This window comes from Marmota monax, unplaced genomic scaffold (assembly GCF_021218885.2).
Source record: "Marmota monax isolate L192 unplaced genomic scaffold, Marmota_monax_Labrador192_F-V1.1 WCK01_AAM20220418_F8-fsc00024, whole genome shotgun sequence".
Lineage (NCBI taxonomy): Eukaryota > Metazoa > Chordata > Mammalia > Rodentia > Sciuridae > Marmota > Marmota monax.
In genome coordinates, this window is record NW_026695224.1 from 1,883,128 (window position 1) to 1,901,969 (window position 18,842).

At 35.1% G+C, this 18,842-nt stretch overlaps 1 protein-coding gene across 4 annotated transcripts in view; it reads left to right on the forward strand.

The window, feature by feature from the left end:
* The window catches only part of Phkb (phosphorylase kinase regulatory subunit beta), a 225,231-nt gene that overhangs the window by 672 nt on the left and 205,717 nt on the right, over positions 1-18,842 (forward strand). Inside the window, exon 2 of one of the 4 annotated variants that reach the window (XM_046435179.2) lies at positions 1,746-1,857. The exons of 2 other annotated variants lie outside the window; for them this stretch is intronic. In XM_046435179.2, coding sequence (XP_046291135.1) covers positions 1,803-1,857 — 55 coding nt within the window. In that variant the 5' untranslated portion in view covers positions 1,746-1,802. The remainder of the gene's footprint in view (positions 1-1,745; positions 1,858-18,842) is intronic. One more of the 4 variants, XM_058576017.1, reaches the window with a different exon arrangement.

The window sequence follows — 18,842 nt, forward strand, 5'->3', positions numbered from 1 at the left end:
GTCATATTGAGCATACTTAGGGCCCAGAATGAAGTGAGCCCCTTCCCTGGACAAGTGGCCTTTAGGACCTATACTTTCCTTTCATGGTTTTGGGAATCCGAGGCTGTAGAGGTCAGAGGATGCCAACAGTGCTTGTGTCCTCAACTGACTTGTTCAAATTGCAAAGTCAGGACTTTAAATTAGCACTTGTGGCTGATAGCTTCTCCAAGATCTGAGAATGAAACTTACCAAATTTCTCACTGACTAAATATAATATTTTTTTAAATGTCTTTATTCTTTTTCTTTCTTTCTTTTTAATGTTGCTGGGGATTGAACTCAGAGCCTTTTTGCACGTGAGGCAAGCACTCTACCAACTGAGCTATATCCCCACCCCTAGATATAGTCTTGATCAAAAAGTGCACCCTTAAAGCTGGAGAGGTGTGGATGGCGAGTCTTCCACTAAGGAAACTATGTATCATTATTGAGGGATGGAAAAGATATTGTCCAAGAAAATTAAATCTGCATTTGCATTAATATTAAGCAAGGTTTTCTTGGTTTTTTTGTTTGTTTTCTTTTTTCTTCTATTATGTTTTGAACTTTGCTCATTTAATGAAGTTCTTAGTTATCTGTTGTGTACCCTGACTTTTTTTTCCTTTAAAACACATAGAAAGTGTTTTATTTCATCAATCATCTTTGTTGCCAATTAAATTGTTTTTAAATGTTAATTTGTACATTTATTTACTTAAAGTTATAAGAAAACTCACAAGGTATGAGAGAATTTTTAGAATAGGAGTCGCCAGTACATTTTAGAGTCAATACAATAATTTGAAATAGTCTAAAGTATTTTTGTTTCATGTTTCTTTAAGTGTTTTTTTTTTTTTAATGTCATATGGAAATACTGAGTTGGCTATTAACTATGTGGTTATCTGGGCTATAAGAAATGTTAATGAATTGGTTATGTCTGGACCAAGAATAATCAGAGTTTTCTCACAGGGAATGGAGCACTGCCCCCAGCATTTATTTTTGCAGTATTTTTCTTTTCTTTTAATAAGCACATGGAGTTTATTTTCTTTAGTCTTTGCTTTGTTTTTTCTTAAATACATGTTATAACAATAAACTTTGAAAACCTTATTTTTCTTTTAAATGAGAAAAACATTTGTTTTACGTAACTTGTTGAATGCAGTTGCTTAAATCCAGTTTCATGTAGAAAGTAGTTAAGTAGATAGTATTAATTTTGGATGTTCCTACACGTTTACTTCTTTGTAGTTAAAAGAGAAAACAGTTGAAGCTAGTCCTCCAAATTAGCTGTTTTAAGTTTTATATTCTTTTAACTGTATGAAGTATAGATAATAAAACTTCTCAGTGAGTCACTTACTTCTTGGGTTGTTAAAAACAACTTCATTGTGACTTTTAGAAGAATATGTAAATAGTTTTGTTTGAAAGTTGAACTAACCTGCTTCTGGTATAGACTGCTCTGCAGAATTCTAAGCATTGTTACATAGTAGCATAATTATTTTACTGCACAATTAAGCATGCTACTCTTATGTAATGTGTAATAAATGAATATTATTTTTGCTGCCTCATCTTTATAAGCAAATGTAATTTATCAAACAAAGGAAATAAAATTTTCAAGTCATAAAACAGAAAATAAAATTATATAATGATCCTCAATTATTGCCTTTTGTTTTGCACTGCATCATGTTAATAACTGCTCACACTGCTTTCAATTAATCTAATGCTGATTGCTTCTAACCTTCACTAAACAGTTTTAAAATTGCTGTAATGTAGCCTGCGACACTTATTATTAGAGTCAACAATTTGAAATGGCCAACTCACCTGGTGCAGTCGTCTCTTCTCCACCAGCTTTCTTAAGGTCTGGTAAGTGTGTAGACCCCGAAAGGGTCACTTGGTAATTTTAAATACCTTTATTTTTAAAGGTTGTTGTCACCATATATCATTTTGGTTTTATTTCCTCTTTGGTGGGCCCAAACCTAAGCACCATTTCAGCTAGGCTTAGGCTCATGTTAGCATTGTGTTTTGAATGTGGCCTGTTGTGGTTTTGTGGTGTAGGGCTTGAGAAGGGCAGAGTAGAAGCCCTGCCTGTGTGACACTTGGCAAGCTCTTTGTCTAAGGGCAGTTCCTTAGTGCCTGGGAACCTCAATAGTCAAATGGGTACATAGTATAGCTTCTTAAATGACTTTTTGTCTTCTTACATAATGAAAGCAACTTTCATAAATCAGAAATTTTGGATCAACACCCCACATGTTTCTACTCATTATCAACTCCTTATGAAGTAGGTATTTTTATTTCATAGATCTTTCCACAGACAGGAAGTGATTAGTCCTGAGACTATTGTTTCAGAACTATGCTTTGCACTCCATCCCATGGTTTCTTGGTGTAAGGACTAGAGTTGTTGGTACAGTGGCTTCTTAGAGTGTTGTGCTGAGAGCTGATTGAAAGCTGCAGAATCAGCTTCCCAGATGAGTGCATATGATTTTGAAAAGAATTTTAAGGTAATTTATGGCCCCAGGAGTGAATATATATGGATTCTGATTAGAAACCTAGTCCTTTGGACGCTGGCAGTCTTACTTTACTGAAGAAGAAACAGGTTTTAAGTGGTCACATAGCTGAAATGAAGACTGAAGCCTTTAGGGCCTTTTTCTGTAGTTTGTGATCCATCTTAGGCCTTTCAAAACCTGTAACTGGTTAAAACACTCTAGAAGAAGCCTTTGGCAACAGACTGCTTTGTTTCTAATGAGTCTTTTTTTTTTTTTAATTTTTTCTAATGAGACTTAAGGAGAATGTTCAAGCTTTAGTACTCATTAACAGGTAAATGTGAGATGAAGCCCACAAAAGATTGAAAACTCTTTTCTTTTGGATTTACCATAGCCATTCAGAAGCTTGGCTGCCATTTATATTTCCCTTCCTGTTTTAGGAGGGAGGAAAATGTGGAAAAAAGGATCAATCAATAAGGAGAAAACAAAACTTTATATTTAAGAACAAAAATTATCCTTATCCTTAGTTGTCATCTGCTAAATGACTAAATATTATTTCAATGTTAATTGATTTCTTACTTTATCTTTGAACAGGAGGACATGTGTCTCTAAAGGCTCTTTTCTTTTTAAGCACCAGGTTGTTTTACATCTTGGCTTTCCCTCTAACAGTTAGGTTTTCGGCATTAGCAAAGTCATTCAGTACGGGGAAAACAGAATGCTAACGATATGCTTTTGTACAGCAATAGTTCTTATAATCAAGAATTATTCTTTGACATTACATAGAGTGTTTGAAGGCAGTATAGAAGAAGCTTTTCCAGTACCATCTTATGAAATTTAAATTGAGTGCACTAAGAAACAAAATAGAAAAATAGCAAACTTCAGTGTTATAATCCATGTTAAAGAATCATTAATATAGTAAGACTATAAAGAAATACTTAAAACTTTTATCTGTTAATAATTATATAAAGTGTTCAGATGTATCATTTATTTACTTATTTAGAAATACTGCATTTATATTGGAAATGATTTGCTTTTCCTTATTGTACCTTGAACATTATAATTATAGGAGATTGTTTTATTGCATGTTTTCATCTAATAAGCTTTTTTTTTATAATTTCTTTTTTAGTTGTAGGTGGACACAATAATGTAGCTGATTATTTTATGTATTTTAACCTTCCTTATTCTTTCTGGATCTGTTTCTACTCTTTTTTCTTTTTTGGGTACTGGGGATTGAACCACATCCCCAGCCCTGTTTTGTATTTTATTAGAGACAGGGTCTCACTGAGTTGCTTAGCACCTCTCTTTTGCTGAGGCTGGCTTTGAACTCGCAATCCTCTTGTCTCAGCCTCTCGAGCCACTGGGATTACAGGCGTGTGCCACCGTGCCTGCCTGTTTTTACTTTTTATGGAATTTAGTGTGAATTCTGCATTTTTATTTCTATGTGTGCATATATGAGTTATGCTCTGACTGCTAATGCATCAGTATGTATAGTGGTTGAATGTAATTTGTTTTGACTGCTTAAAAGGAAAGAGAAATCTTGATATCCAGGGTTTTCTCTAAAGGAGCTTGGGGAAAAAATAAAGAACATTTGAAAAAAATGTACAAGACAATGAATTCATAAAGAAATGCAAAAGTCAAAAGAAATTAAATAATTATTAGGGAAGGAATATGGTATCCAGTACCCCAGATTGCTTCCATTTCTCCAGTGGCTACTACAGTATTCAGCATATTAGTTTAACTGAGTTGGCCAGCTGTAGCAAACACTTTGGCTTTGCTACAGGTGATTATAATAGTGATGATACCATAGTCTGAAGAGAAATGAAACAGCTTGGTATTTTTTCTTTAGTAATTTATGAGAAAATAACCTAATAAATTATTCCTTTGTGAAATAAATCATCACCTTTTCTATATCTTGCTGAGTGTATCAGCATCCAATAAGCTGGTTTCACTGTGACTTGAAAACAGGTTTGAGACTTCTGGAATCCGATGGATTAGAGCCCTCTAATGAAGTCCTAATGAAAGAGTATATGGTTTCTGGCTCTGCTGTTTACTACCTGTTTGATCTTGAGCAAGTTACTTTACATCTTTGGAAACTCAGTTCACTTTATTATTTTCTAAAACAACAACAACAAAAAAAGGGGGGGATAATAAAACCTACCTGGAGAGATTATTGTGAGGATTAAAGAAGATATTAAATGCACAGCATTTTGGTATTTAGTAGCTGCTCATATATTTTAGTTTTTTTTCTTTCCTAAAACTATGTCTTTTACAATATTGCTTTTTTTAAATTTTAAGAGTAAGGTCTTACACATAGACATGGTTACTTATCTCTTTCTCATTTTGAGATTTACTCTTAAATTAGCCATTTGATTAAGAAAACCTGTCTTGCTAAATTATAATTAGCTTGAATCAGGTTACCCAGAATTGATAGAGCTGTGTTATTTAATGGATCATTCCATCTTAGAAATTCTGAGTCCATGTCATTTTTGTCAATCCATTATGACTCTAAAAACATTGTTTCTGACAATTTCTATAGAAATTCCTGTTAGATAGCAAGTAGAGCAGTTGTTATTTTATATATAGTCAGAAGATTTTTGTCTTATATGGAGTATGTAATGAGCTCCCTTCATGTAGGGTGGAATTTTCAGAAGTACTTATAAATTTTATTCTATTGGGAGCTTTGATTTCTTCTTACTAGGTCTTGCCCTGTAATCTTATAAGATTTAGGAAATGGAAACCGTATGATATCACATAACTCCCTTGGCATGAATCTCATTGACCTTAAAGCTTCTCTTCCTGTATCATTATGCTCAGCAAAGATGATACTTCAGATTTCATAAGTGAAACGGTTACATGAAAAGCACAACATCGTGTCTCACTGTTTTAGATTGTTACCTACTCACATTGTGTATTCTAAAAGCTATTTTCCTCTTGCTGCTTTTTTTTTTTTTTTCCCTTCAGTCTTCTCTGAAATCAGAGAAAGAGAAGAAATCTCCAGAATTCCTGATTCAGATCCAGGTGCCCACTGAGCATTTCCAAGTGGGCATATGCTGAGTATCTCAAATATAACCTGGCCAAAACAGGACTCTTTTCCCAACCACATTTCTTATTAAATGTTTTCTGTCTTGTTAAACTAAACCATTATTTTTCCAGCTGCTCAAGATAAATATGTGAGAATTATTTCTCTCTTTTCTCCACCTAATTTGTTCAGTTCACCAGGAAATCTTTTTAACTTAATCTCTAAAGTGTGTACCAAATCTTTCCATTTTCTCCAACCTTCATAGTCCAGGCCTCTCTCATGTCTGGTCTATACTATAAAAATATCTTGTTTTCCTATATCCGTATTCTTGCCTCATTAAAGTCTATGCTTAAACCCAGAAGTAAGAAGGCTCTTAAAAAATGTAAGTCACATCATGTCATTTCCTTTTTAAAATCTTATCTTTTTAGCATAAAATCCATAATCCCTTCCCTTAGATGGCAGAGCCCCAAGTGACCTAACTCTTTCCCTAATTCTTTCCACTTCAACTGATTCTCATCCATGCTAGCTTGCTTTGGATCGTTAATTCACAGTCTCATTTTCCTTTTAGCTCATTGTAGTAGCTATTTTCTCTGTCTGGTGAGTTTTCTCTTCTGCCATTTGGGTAACTTATTCCTTCTTTTTGTCTTTTAGGTTCTCAGAAGGATCTTTGCTTCCCAATCTATGTCCAGACGTTCCTCTGCAGTATACTTCTTGCTGTTTTGATATTTTTTTCTTTCTTAAATTTTCTGTCCACTAGAATATAAACTGTAAGAGAGCAGAGATGTCATCATTTTTGTTCACTGCTGTGTCCCTAAAGGACAGAAGAGTACTTGAAACATAATTAATGTTCATTAAATCAGAAGTTCTTATTATCATGCCTGAGTTCCTACTGCCCTTTTTGAAAGACAATGTCACAAGGTGATTATTAGGTGGACTTTATTTCACTGGGCTCAAGTATCAGTACTGATATATACAAAAAAGTGTAAACTGCTTTTGCACCTAATTTTCCTCATTATACACTAAATAAACACATAGTTCTTTTGTGAAGATGAAATAATATCTATGAAGTATTTGCTGGTAGTGCTACTGGTACTAATAATGGCAATAATGATTGTTGTGTTGATAATAGCTGTGACAACCACTTAAGCAGCTAATATTTATTGAGTACTTAATATATGACAAATAGTATTTTAAGTGTTTTACACTTAAATCTCACAACAATTTTGTGCTGTAGGTAATACTGCTGTCTGCTTTTGAAAAAAAGCAATCAACACATGGAGGAGTAATGTAGCTCCTTTAACATGAGTAGTAGAGCTAGGATACAAACTCTGAAAGAGCCTCTGCTTCTAACCACTCCTGCCTTTTCTCTCTTCATCTTTGATCATGCCCAGTACTTCATAAAAAATGGCAGTGATTACTACTTGCTCTTGGTAATGTTCACTGTTTTCTCATTCATTTCAGATTAGCTAGGATTATTGGACCTCTCAGATGTCATAGAAATTTTGCACTATAGGTTCTCCTCAATTTACAATGGTGTTATATCCTCATAAACTCATTGTAAATTGAAAATGTTGTACATCTTATCTCTTTCTTTGTAAATTGTTATGAACTATAGTCACCCTACTATGCTATAGAACATTAGAACTTATTTCTCCTATCTAACTGTATTTTGGAACCAATTATCCTATCTCCATCTACTCTTCTACCATCTACTTTTTGTAGCATCTAGTGACCACTATTTTTTTCTGTTTCTATGAAATCATCTTTTTTAAGCTTCTACATAAGAACATGCACTATCTCTCTGTGGCTCACTTATTTTACTTAACATAATGTCCTCCAGATCCATCCATGTTACTACAGTTGACAGGATTTCATTCTATTTTGTGGCTGCAGGAGGGTGGCTAACTGTCTTCTGAGGCAATGGCAGGTGATGTACTCAGGGTAGATTGCCAGGCTGCTTTCTGGGACCAAGCATAGGTGACCAAGTGTAGACACAAGGCTGTTTTGTGGGGCCAAAGCTAGATGCATAGGGTGGAAGAGGCCACCAGGCAACCTTCAGTGTTCATATTAGGGTGGACAGGACTACCTGGCATCCTCATTGTGGTTACTAGTGGGTTGATGCCGCCACTGTGTGGGTTTGCAAGACCAGGAGGGCTTTGACAACTGAGTGGTTTGGAATAGCTGCCCTGCTGCTTTACCTGATCTTGGGATGGGCCTGCTTTAAAGATTAAGTTGTGCAACAGGAACCTAAGTGGGGGAGGGGACAATATGGACTCTTTTTTTTTTTTTCCCTGGGGCAATGTAGTGGTGTGTGTTCCCTGGCAGTTCCCCAGACTGCCTACTGTGATTGCAGTAGGCTTCTCCAACAGCAAATACTTCAGGATTTCCCTGACATTAGTAAGGATTGCTGGGGGCCTCCTGCTTATCTTTCCCCACAGTGAAATTCCCTTTTGGTTCCCTCTCACCTGGAGAGATGAGATGTATTTAGTTTTGTTTGTAAGGCCAGTGCGAGTCTCCCTGCTCCTTGAAGTCTCCAGGATATCCCTATGGAACTCTGGCACTCCACCTTAAACCCTCTAGGGGAATAGTAGTTGTTCATTTGTTTTGGTCATTTGTTGTTCATTTGTTGTGGAGAGAAGTGTACTCTTGTACCTCTAGTCAACCATCTTGCTCCATCAAAGACTGGTATTTTTGTTTACATGCAGTTTCTTTTTGCCCTGGATTCCTTCAGCTGTTTCCTGCCTATAGTCATTACCTCCCACTGGACCACCTCTCTAGTTAACACATCCTACAAGTTGCTGCCTGTTTGTTTCTAAAATGAAGGACTGACCCTGTTATTTCCTTGATTAACACCATTCATCAACTTCCTATTTCTTGCAGGATTGGGTTGGGAACTTCAAGGAAGGTCTCTCTGCAAATGACATTTCAGCTGAAGGAGGAAATGAATGAAGGGAAAAGAGGAGATGAGTATTCTAGGATAGGATGTTGAAGCTAAACAACTTTTGTGGGCAAAGAATGGGTAAGAGAGCAGGGATTGTAAAGAGCAGGGCCTTGAGAACCTAGAAGATATTTAGGTTTTATTATAAGTGGAGTTGAATGATCTGATTAATATTTTATGAAAATTATCTGGCTACTATGTAAAAAAATGGACTAGAAGGTGGTGAGAAGACAGGGAGCAGTCTTATGACAGAAACCATTTCTTAAATGTGTGTATGTTGAACATGTAACGCAGTGCACGCAGTGCTGGCATATGGCGATACTCTGTCCATTCTTGATAATGAAGATGCAGATATTGACAGTGATTCAGAAAATGTGACATTGGTTATGCACATGACCCTATTTCCCATTTATAACATAACTTTTAGAATGCAGCCCATTTAACATAGGAAGGTTTTCTGTAAAATCTTAGTTATTTTTCTATGATTGTAGTAATCCTTGTCCATACTTTTTTTAAAAAAAAATTTATTGGTGTACTTTAATTATACAAAAAAATAGGATTACTTGTGATATATTTGTACCTGTACACAACATAATTTGGTCTCTGCCCACATTACTTCCTTTACCCTCACCTCCCCTTTCTAATCTCCTTCCTCTACTTGAATGGCATCCCTTCTATTTTTTTTTAAGTGACTGTCAAGCATTCTTCTTTTTTTTTTTTTCAAAATGTTTTTTAGTTGTATCTGGATCTTTATTTATTTATATGTGGTGCTGAGAAACTAACCCTGTCTCTCACACATGCTAGGCAAGCACTCTACTACTGAGCTACAAGCCTAGCCCTGTTTCTCCTATTTTTATGAGAGACCTTTTTCTCTCACTTTTTTTTTCCCTCTAGCTTTGACATATGAGAGAAAACATACAACCCTTGACTTTCTGAGACTGGCTGATTTCATCTATAGGTGGTCCAGCGACAACTAGAAAACATTTTAGAAAAAAAAGAATAATGTTTGACAGTCACATAAAAAAAAAAAAAAATAGAAGGGATGCCATTCAAGTAGAGGAAGGAGATTAGAGAGAGGGGAGGTGAGGGTAAAGGGAAGTAATGGTGAATGAAATTGATTCCATATTTGGCTTCTGTGAATTCTGCTGCTACATGGGTATGCATGTATTTCTATAAAATGCTAATGTTAGTTCCTCTGGATAAGTACTGAGGAGTGATAGAGGTGGGTCATATAGTGGTTTCAAACCTAGTTGATAAACGTCCATACTGATTTACATAGTGGTTGAAGTAACTTACAGTCCCGCCAAGAGTATATAAGAATTTCTTTTTTTCTTGCATACTTACCAGCATTTATTATTCTTTGTACTGATGATTCGACATGGAGTGAGATGAAATCTTAATGTAGTTTCAGTTTGCATTTCCCAGATTACTAAAGATGTTGGACATTTTGTTGTGTATTTTTTTGTTGGCTATTTATATATCTTCTCTGAAGAATTGCCTATTTCTTTCTTTTTTATTTGCCCATTTATGAATTGAGTTCTTTGGACTTTTTTTTTTTTGAATTTTTTATATATTCTGATTATTGATCCTCTCTTGGAACAGTAGCTGGCAAAAATTTTATCCCCTTCTATAGGCTCTCTTTTCATACACTTAATTGTTTCCTTTTTTATACAGAAGCTTTTTAACTTAGTGCCATCCCATTCTTCATGGAGAATCAGTTGCCTGAAGATAAAATACAGGGATTTATTTCTGGTACCTCTATTGTGTTCTTTTGGTCTGTGTATCTCTTTTATGTCAACATCATGTTGTTTTGGTCACTGTGGCTTTGTAGTATATCTTGAAATCTCATATTGGACATCTTCAGCTTTACTCTTTTTACTCATGATTGTTTTGGCTTTTGGGGGTCTTTTGTTTCCATGTGAATTTTAGGATTTTTTTTTCTAGTTCTGTGAGGGATGTCATTGTTATTTTGATGGAGAATGCATTGAATCTGTGGATTTTTGGGGGTAATGGCCATTTTTCAATTTCTCCAGCATTTTATAATTTTCATTTTAGAGATTTTTTTATACTCTTAGTTTTATGTCTAGATATTTTTTTAAGTGGCTATTGTAAATTAGAGTGTTTATTTCTTTGCAGGGTGTCATTATTAGTATATAGAAAAGCTACTGATTTTCATATGCTGATTTTGTATCCTGCCACTTTACAGAGTCAAAGAGTCTTCTGATTAAATTTTTTAGGTTTCTCCATGTGTAGAATAATATATGCAGACAGATAATTTTACTTCCTCCTCCTCCTGTTGTTGTTGTTGTTTTTGCCATGCAGGTGATTTGACCTCATGCATGCCAGGCAAGCACTGTACCACTGAGCCACATCCCCAGACCAAGTTTTTCCTTTTCCATTTATATGCCTGTACTTCTTTCTCTTGCCTAATATTTCTGCTAAAATTTCTATTACTACATTATGAAAATAGTGAGAATGTATACCCTTGTTTTGTTTTATTCCTGATCTTAGAGGAAATGTTTTTGGTTTTTTCTCATTCGATATGATATGGGCTATGGGTTTGTAATATATACTTTTATTATGTTGAGGCATGATCCTTCAAGGCCTAATTTATTCAGAGATGTTATTATGAAAAGATGTTGAATTTTATCAAAGAGTTTGTATTTGTTTATTGAGATGATCACATGACTTTTATCCATGGTTCTATTATGTGCTATATTGCATTTATTATTTGTGTATGTGGAACCAACCATCTTCACATTCCTGGAATGAAGTCAACTTGATCATGTTGTATTATCTTTATAATGTGCCATTTAATTCAATTTGCAAGTATTTTCTTTAGGATTTTTATATATAAAATTTAAAAAGTTTTAAAAGTGTTTCACTTTGTTGTCAGGAACCTTATGCCATTTATATGGCTCTCCTTTCTGGCCATTTTTAAAGTCAATTGTTTGGCCTGGAGATGTGACAAAGGAGTTACCAAAGAAGCATGACGCTCTGGAGTCAATTCACAGCACAGCCCTCCAATTTCCCCCTCACACACAAAAAAGTAAAAATAAAAAAGAAGGAAGGAAAGAAAGAAGAGGGAGGAAGTAAGGGGGAAAGGAAAGAAAAGAGATCCAAGTTTTAATGACTCATAACTGAAGTTTGCAAATATTTAGGCCCTGATCATGGAGATGAACATTCATACTATTATTTGGATTATAGATCAATTCTTATTGGTAAAGATGTGAATGGGAACTGGGAAAGACAGGCACAGATTCTGGGGTTGAACAGTTGAGATTTTGAAAGTCCTTTATCGTGTATATTTTAGCTTCCTGGTATGTTTTGAAAACATTCCTATCACGTGCTTTATTTATATATTTACTGCATTTGTTTTCTTCCAACAATTAAATTAGTGACAATTTTCTGTATATTTAATTTTTTCATATGGTTACATTAATTTTTTTAATACCTTTATTTTGTTTATATATTTATTTATTTATTTATATGGTGCTGAGGATCAAACTCGGTGCCTCACGTGTGGAGACAAGCGCTCTACTGCTGAGCCACAACTCCAGCACCTGGTTAACATGAACCTTTAAGTTTGTTCTAAAAAACTGATGATTGGTGCACATTATTTAATCATTAATATGTCAAGAAAGTTGGCTTCTCTTGGCCTCATTTGGGAGACTTGTTTTTTCTACAGAGTTCTGAGATTACAGTGTTAGACCAGGACGCAAGAAAAGACCACTGACTCCAATTAAAATCAAATTAAAGCAAGCTTATTATTTCGACTGGCCGGGCTGCCTCTCCCTCCCAAAACGGCGTGAACAAGACAGCACCCTAGCTTTCCTACAGCCCAGCTTTATAGCCCAGAAAGTTACACAAAGGGGGGTTACAGATAACAGAACTCTGACAAACATCACACTAATGGTAGTTTACATTTTTTGCTGGCCCCAACATCAGAATTTATGAGGACCAATAGAGCCTCAGAGAGGGTCGTTGTCTGGCCAGGGAAGGCCAAGATTTGTGAGGTGTCACTAAATTTTCAGAGAGGGCTGCTATCTGGTCAGAGAGCCAGGCATGGGTGAGTTCAAGGCACGGGCAGGCATTCCAAGCAGGTTCAGAATTTGCAGTAATTTATAGTAAAGCCGAAATTATCTTTTCATGGCTTTGTGGCGAGATGCCCAATTTTAAGAAAAGATCAGGTTGGGTCTATCAACAGGGCAACTTTTTCATATATATATATATATATATATATATATATATATATATATATATATAAAATTTACATCCAAAATTTTAATGTAATGTCATCTGATTAGGATGATCTTATTCTCATCTTTTAAAATTTTTCCTCTGTCTTCTATATGTTCCCTTTATGAATTTTCATCTGTGCAAATAAATGACATTTGTGTGGTTCTGACTCTTCGAAAATGAAGGGCAAGAAACTAAGCTTCTAAATTTACTGTGACCTTTGATTTAAATTTTTTTGTTTGTTTATTTGTTTTGAGGTAATGGGATTGAGCCCTGGGCCTGGCAAGTGCTCTACCTCAGTCCTGTTTGTTTATATTTTGAGATAGGGTCTTGCAAGTTGCCCAAGGTTGCCCTTGAGTTTGTAACTCTATGCCCAAGGTTCCTGAGTAACTGGAGTTATAGGCATGTATCACCATACCCAGTGTAAGTGTTGCACTGTTAAGTATTTACTGATGTATTTTGAAGATGAAAATTTTGACATTTCAAGTAATATTCTGTCTCTACTAGTCTCTGTGTGTTTGCCTTTCTCGTGTATTCTTATTACATTTTCATTTTCTCCCAATAGTTAATCAGATCTTTTCTAATAGATCTTGCTATCTTAATGTAGGTGACCTTATTATTTCCTTCTTTCTTGAGCAAAAATAATATATTTTAAACATGTTGAACAGCAGAGCATCCTATGGCCAAATGATTCCCAAACCTACCACTGTTAGACTCGGACTAGTTTGGTGCTAAGGATTTGATTAAGTGGCCTCATCTGGAAATATCTAGTGAGAAACTTTTGCCACATGTAGGAAATAGAGCCTTGCTCCACTGGCTGGCCTTTTTCTGAACTCAGCAAACTTTCATGTTTTCAAATAACATTTAAAAATGTGTCATTTTTTTTTTAAATGTTATTTAAAAATCTTGTCCAAACATAATTTTATTTGATATTGTGGCAAGTACTGTTAGAGACCATTAATCATTTTCTATTATGTTTTTCCTGTTTTGATGGGAATTTTTTCCATTCAAATGAAAGAAAATTGAAATTAAATTAAAAACCTTTAAAAATACTGCTTATATATGTATGTTAATTTAACTTTCACTTATGTTAAACAGTTTTTGAGTGGTCTGCTGATAAAAAGGAGTTTCCATGCTAAATATTTTCAATATAGTCATTTTTAAAAAGATCTTTTTAAAAAAAATATATATTTGTAGGGTAATTATCTTTGCTTTGTAAAATCTTTTTATATGAGTTTTTATCTGTTGTTTATATCAGTTCAGAGATCCTCTTGTTTGGTTATGTTATCTTGTTTTCATGGAAATGCACAATGAAGCCCAATTAATTTGTTATACCCACTTAATTCCAGTTCTCACTAGACTTGTAGCTTTGATGATAATCATCTGCTCAGTGACCGCAAGGATAAAAAAAGTCCTATCCAGATGTAAACTTAATTATTTTAATTTGAAGGAATAAAAAACTGAGGATTAGAATTTATCAGTGGACTTTTCCTACTATTTTACTGTATGATATTGACATTTATACCTAAATCTAGACTAAATTTAAGCCTTTCGTTTTTATTCTATATTTAAAATGTTTCTTGACTATTTCTTCCTTTGGCGTCCCTGCAATTATTGTCTTAAATCAGTGCCAAAAATGATTATATTGACCAAAATTGGACTCTTGTGCCTAGGGCTCAACACCTTTCTGAGAATCCTTTACTAGTGCAGACTTAATCTTTCTAAAGTTTGTATTATATGACATCCCATTGGCTCTCCATTATCTAAAGGATAAAATACACACCTAAAATCTTGTTGAGAGCCACAGTTAAGTCGGAATGACGCCTGGCATTTTGCCAGAGGGAATGGTTTAAAGGTGACACTGGAATAGGGCGGCTCCGGGATTAGGGCAGATCCTGCTGCCTTGGGCGCCTGCTACTTTGGAGTTCTGGTTGAGTTCTCAAGGGGTTCCAGGAGAATTGGCCCTTGGAGCCCGGTGGAGGGAGAGTGTTCCCCGGAAGTGTGTGTGTAGAGTGCCGGTGAGAGTTCAGGAATAAAGAGTTGCTGTTTGAACCTACAGGGCTTTGTGGTGGCTCGGTTATTTGTGCCCAGCCAGACTGCAGCAAAATATGCTATTCCACATCTCCCATTGTTAGACTTCTGGATCTCTTTCCATCTTCCTTTCCTACTTAGATTCTCTGCTACAGCATCATTAATCTATCTGTAGCTCCCAGATCATTCTTTCTGAGTTCTGTGTCTTTATCATGAGATTCCGTCTGTATTAAGTAGCCTTTCTCTATAAATTCAGTTATTCCATTCCAGTGATCTCTTGTCTTCACATATTTTTTGACAACTTCCTTCTCTGCATCTTAGGTTTCAATTAATTGCTCTACCAGTTCCCATGGCACTTGATACATGCTTCTTTTACCTCTGATGTCACTGCATTGCTATTGGCTAACTGTATATTTGTCTCCTTTAGTAGGCCATGAAATCCTTCAGGTCAGGGTGTAGATCTGTTGCAGTTTTGTGTTAATGGTGCCTGTTACAAGGCTTAGTGTAAGCGACTCAAAGATAGATAAGCATAAAAGTTCAATGAATTAAGGAATCATGCTATATGAATTGATGCAGTTTGTACAGAATTAAATTTTCTGCTCTATTGTCTAATTATTTTAATTTTTTATTCTGTGAGTTTATTTTCTTGAATTTTTTGAATGAGAACATATTTATAGTGAAAAAGTATTTCTCCCATTTGGAGAAAAAGCTTCAGAATTAAGGTTCAAGAAACAAATATAAGATATTAAGCAAAATAATGACTAAAGTGTATAATAACTTTAGGACTTCGTGAAAGCATTCTTGACCTCTCTCTTAAACTGTGGACCATATCTCCATGGCCAAAATGCATGCCTCTGTTGACTTTTTCCCTGTGCTTAAAAATAGTCACCATGTACTGGGGTTTTCTTTCCCTGCAGGGAGAATCGAAGAAATCACATAGATTATTCATCCATTTGAAAAAGTTAAAATTCTGTTCATGTGTTTGTATTCAGTCTTGTGTATTGATAATTGCCTATAAGTGTGGCATTCTTAGGTGAGTTATACTAAAAAAAAGTAATATCTTTGTCCAGGACAAATAGACCAAAAAATGAATGTAAATTTTAAAAATATATCAAATCTGTGAACGGGAAGTCTGGAGATTTTGTTTCTGGTATTGGTTCTGCTTTTACCTAGCTCTGAATTCTTCAGCAAATTGTGGATTTCTTTGATAAAACAAGGGGCTTAGACCAGATGTTTGTTACATTCATTTCTGCTTTAAAATATTAGGACAATAATTATTGACTGTCAGGAGAGTCAGGGGAGAGTGTATGGTTAGGGTTTTATAGCCTAGGGTGTGTGGTTGTATGGGAGATTTTGCAAGATGGGGAACTGGTTGGGATTGTGCAGAGTTGAGTTGATGAGGTGATTTGTCTTTGGATTTGTCTGTACAACGATGCAATGTCCTTGAAGCAAGCTGTTCTGGTTGGTTGTGGTCTGACTTACTTGGGATTGTATAGTTGCATTGTCCTTATAAAACTAAGCGGTTATTTGATTTTGATCTTCAACTTCTTTAACACCTTTTATTCTTTTTGTCTTTCCTCTCCTCATGTCAGTTTTCGGCGGACACAACATCTTTGTTTGTATGTGGTGCTGAGGATCGAACCCAGGCCGCACGCATGCCAGGCGAGAGCGTTACCGCTTGAGCCACATCCTCAGCCCCTGCATCCCTTTTCTTATTGGGTACAACCCCACAGTTACTAAGTATAACTTGAATGTTTCTTGCAGTCAGTGTCCACCAATATGATTCTCTGCTTCTGATGGTTCGCTGGTCTACTCCAGTGCCTGATTTAGATTTACATGGCTCACATCCTTTTACCCAACTGAACCAGTTTAGGGCGTCTTTGTTTTAAACCATTGCTGTACATGAATAACGTAAGTTGAATGTGATATGACTGTACATCACATCTCTTTCCTGTCTCTTCATCACACAAGCCCATGATTACAGTAATTACATTTGGTGATCCCTTCTATGTTCAGATCACCATGCAGTTCCCTTTTCAAATGGGAAGTCTGTGAAGTGTAATGTCTTACCTCCAAATTCAGAGAGTTGCCTAGCTAACTGAGTGAAATGAGAGGCATTTTCAGCAGTAGAAGTTAAGGTGATCCTCAACCTCCACAGTCCAGTTTCTTTTTCCACAAGTATTCCTTTGAGAAACTGAAGTGCTGATTGCTTGAAGGTCTTTTGGGGGCCTCTTGGTAGTAGAGGTGGATAGAATTCCTTTTAGCTTCTTTTATGTCTCATGTAACTTATTTAAAACAAAATGATGCCAGTCAATACTGTTTGGGAAGACGTTTTTCTGTAAGAGATTTACCAGTCTTATAAAATGAACATAAAAGTTAGGGTAGATGGTAATTTTCTTTGAAAAGTAAAAGCAGCAGCAAGTAGCCTTCAAATCAGCTACAAAACACTTAACAAGTTCAAGAGTGATTTTCATTATAGTTTCATGTTATAGAAATAGTTTAGTGTCATTTGTATAAGCTGAATACCTTAAATATTCATTCATGACTCTAGTTTTCTTTTTAATTTTTTGCTATGATAAAATCCCTATAACTAAATTATAATGCAAATTAAAATAAAGCAGAATTTTAATAGATTCAGTGTTCACCCGCAATCACATTCTTGCAGTTTTATATTGCATAAAAAACTAATAGTCCATAAAAAAAGTTAAGCTACACACAGAAGAGACATGAAACATTTAAGCCAAACTAGATCCTCTGAATAGTGTATTGTGTGATGAATTAGAACTTAAAGAATGTCTATTTTAGTATTCTAGTTCTCTAATTTTAAATGTATGTATAAAAAGTGAATTAATTTACATTTTGATGTCTGTATTATACAATGTGTAATGGTCACAGCAGACTAGTTACATTTCTATCTCTTTAAACTTATTTATTTAATAATTTAAAAAATTTTTAATTGAGACATTAAAACATAAAAATTTTGCATATTCTCAGTACCATGTGATGTTTCAGTCATTCTGCACTTCTTGAGAGACTTGATTTCACTTGCCAAAATCTTGAGTTTGCTTTGTGTCTTCCTTTTCTGTTGACTGTTGGCTGTAGCTAGATTTGGAGGATGTTAGTGACTTGTTAGTGAAATGAAGGTTAGCTCTGAATAATCATTCTTCAGAAATCATTCATTTTGGTTATAAATTTTGCTTGAAGATCTGTTAGTATCATCCCTGTGTAGTACAGGGTCATATTTTAGTGGAACTTTCCTCCCTCTTTCATGCTTCTGTGAATGTTGTTAGACAAAGTGCTTATAGCTCCTATACTAACCCAGGCTGCTTTAATATCACATTTATTCCACTTAATTATCTTTCTCTCTTTCTTAAAAATTACCAGTTATTTGATTTGCTGATTTAAGAATCATTATGTGGGCCATCCATCCTTGCACTGAACAAAAAGAATCTGATGTTAAATTGACAAAGCTAATTAATCAAGAGTTCTTGATTTCCAATTTTGTGCCCAGTCTTGTCCTGAGTGTGAGAGATGACAGAGTATAAGGTGGGGAAGGAAGGACAGTTAGTATTTGATATGCATGCTGTTTTAAATAAATGTTTTACTTAAAATATTTTAACTTTCACACCTACCCCATGAGGTTATATAATTTCCCCCCACTTTTCAGTTGAGAAATCCTAGCTCAGGTAGAGCCAAGGTCCTGAAAGTTACTAAATGATTTGGCTGTGATAGTAGCCCAGTTGTTTTTTTTTTCTTCTTTTCAAAACTCACGTTCTTTCCATAGTCTGTTAGGTATTAAGACAATCTTCCTCAAGGAATTTGTGATTGAAATTTACTTGATTGAAACTTAGAATAATCTTATTCACCTAAAAGTGAAAATTGGCTTGTAAAATACGTGACTTGGGTTCTGTAGAAGAAAGCTTGAAATAGCTAATGATTGTGTGGTAAGTGGGTTTTTGAAAAAGGCAGTTCCTTATAATAGACCTTCAGCACAGCATTGGAACAAATTGTTAAAGACTAAAGGTTAAATAGAAGTGGAGTCTAGGAAAGATGAATGTCATCTCCTCCCTGCTTTATTTGGTCTGTGTTCTACTTCACTATATTTTGAGGTGAGGAAAATTAACTAGCTATTAGTTACCTA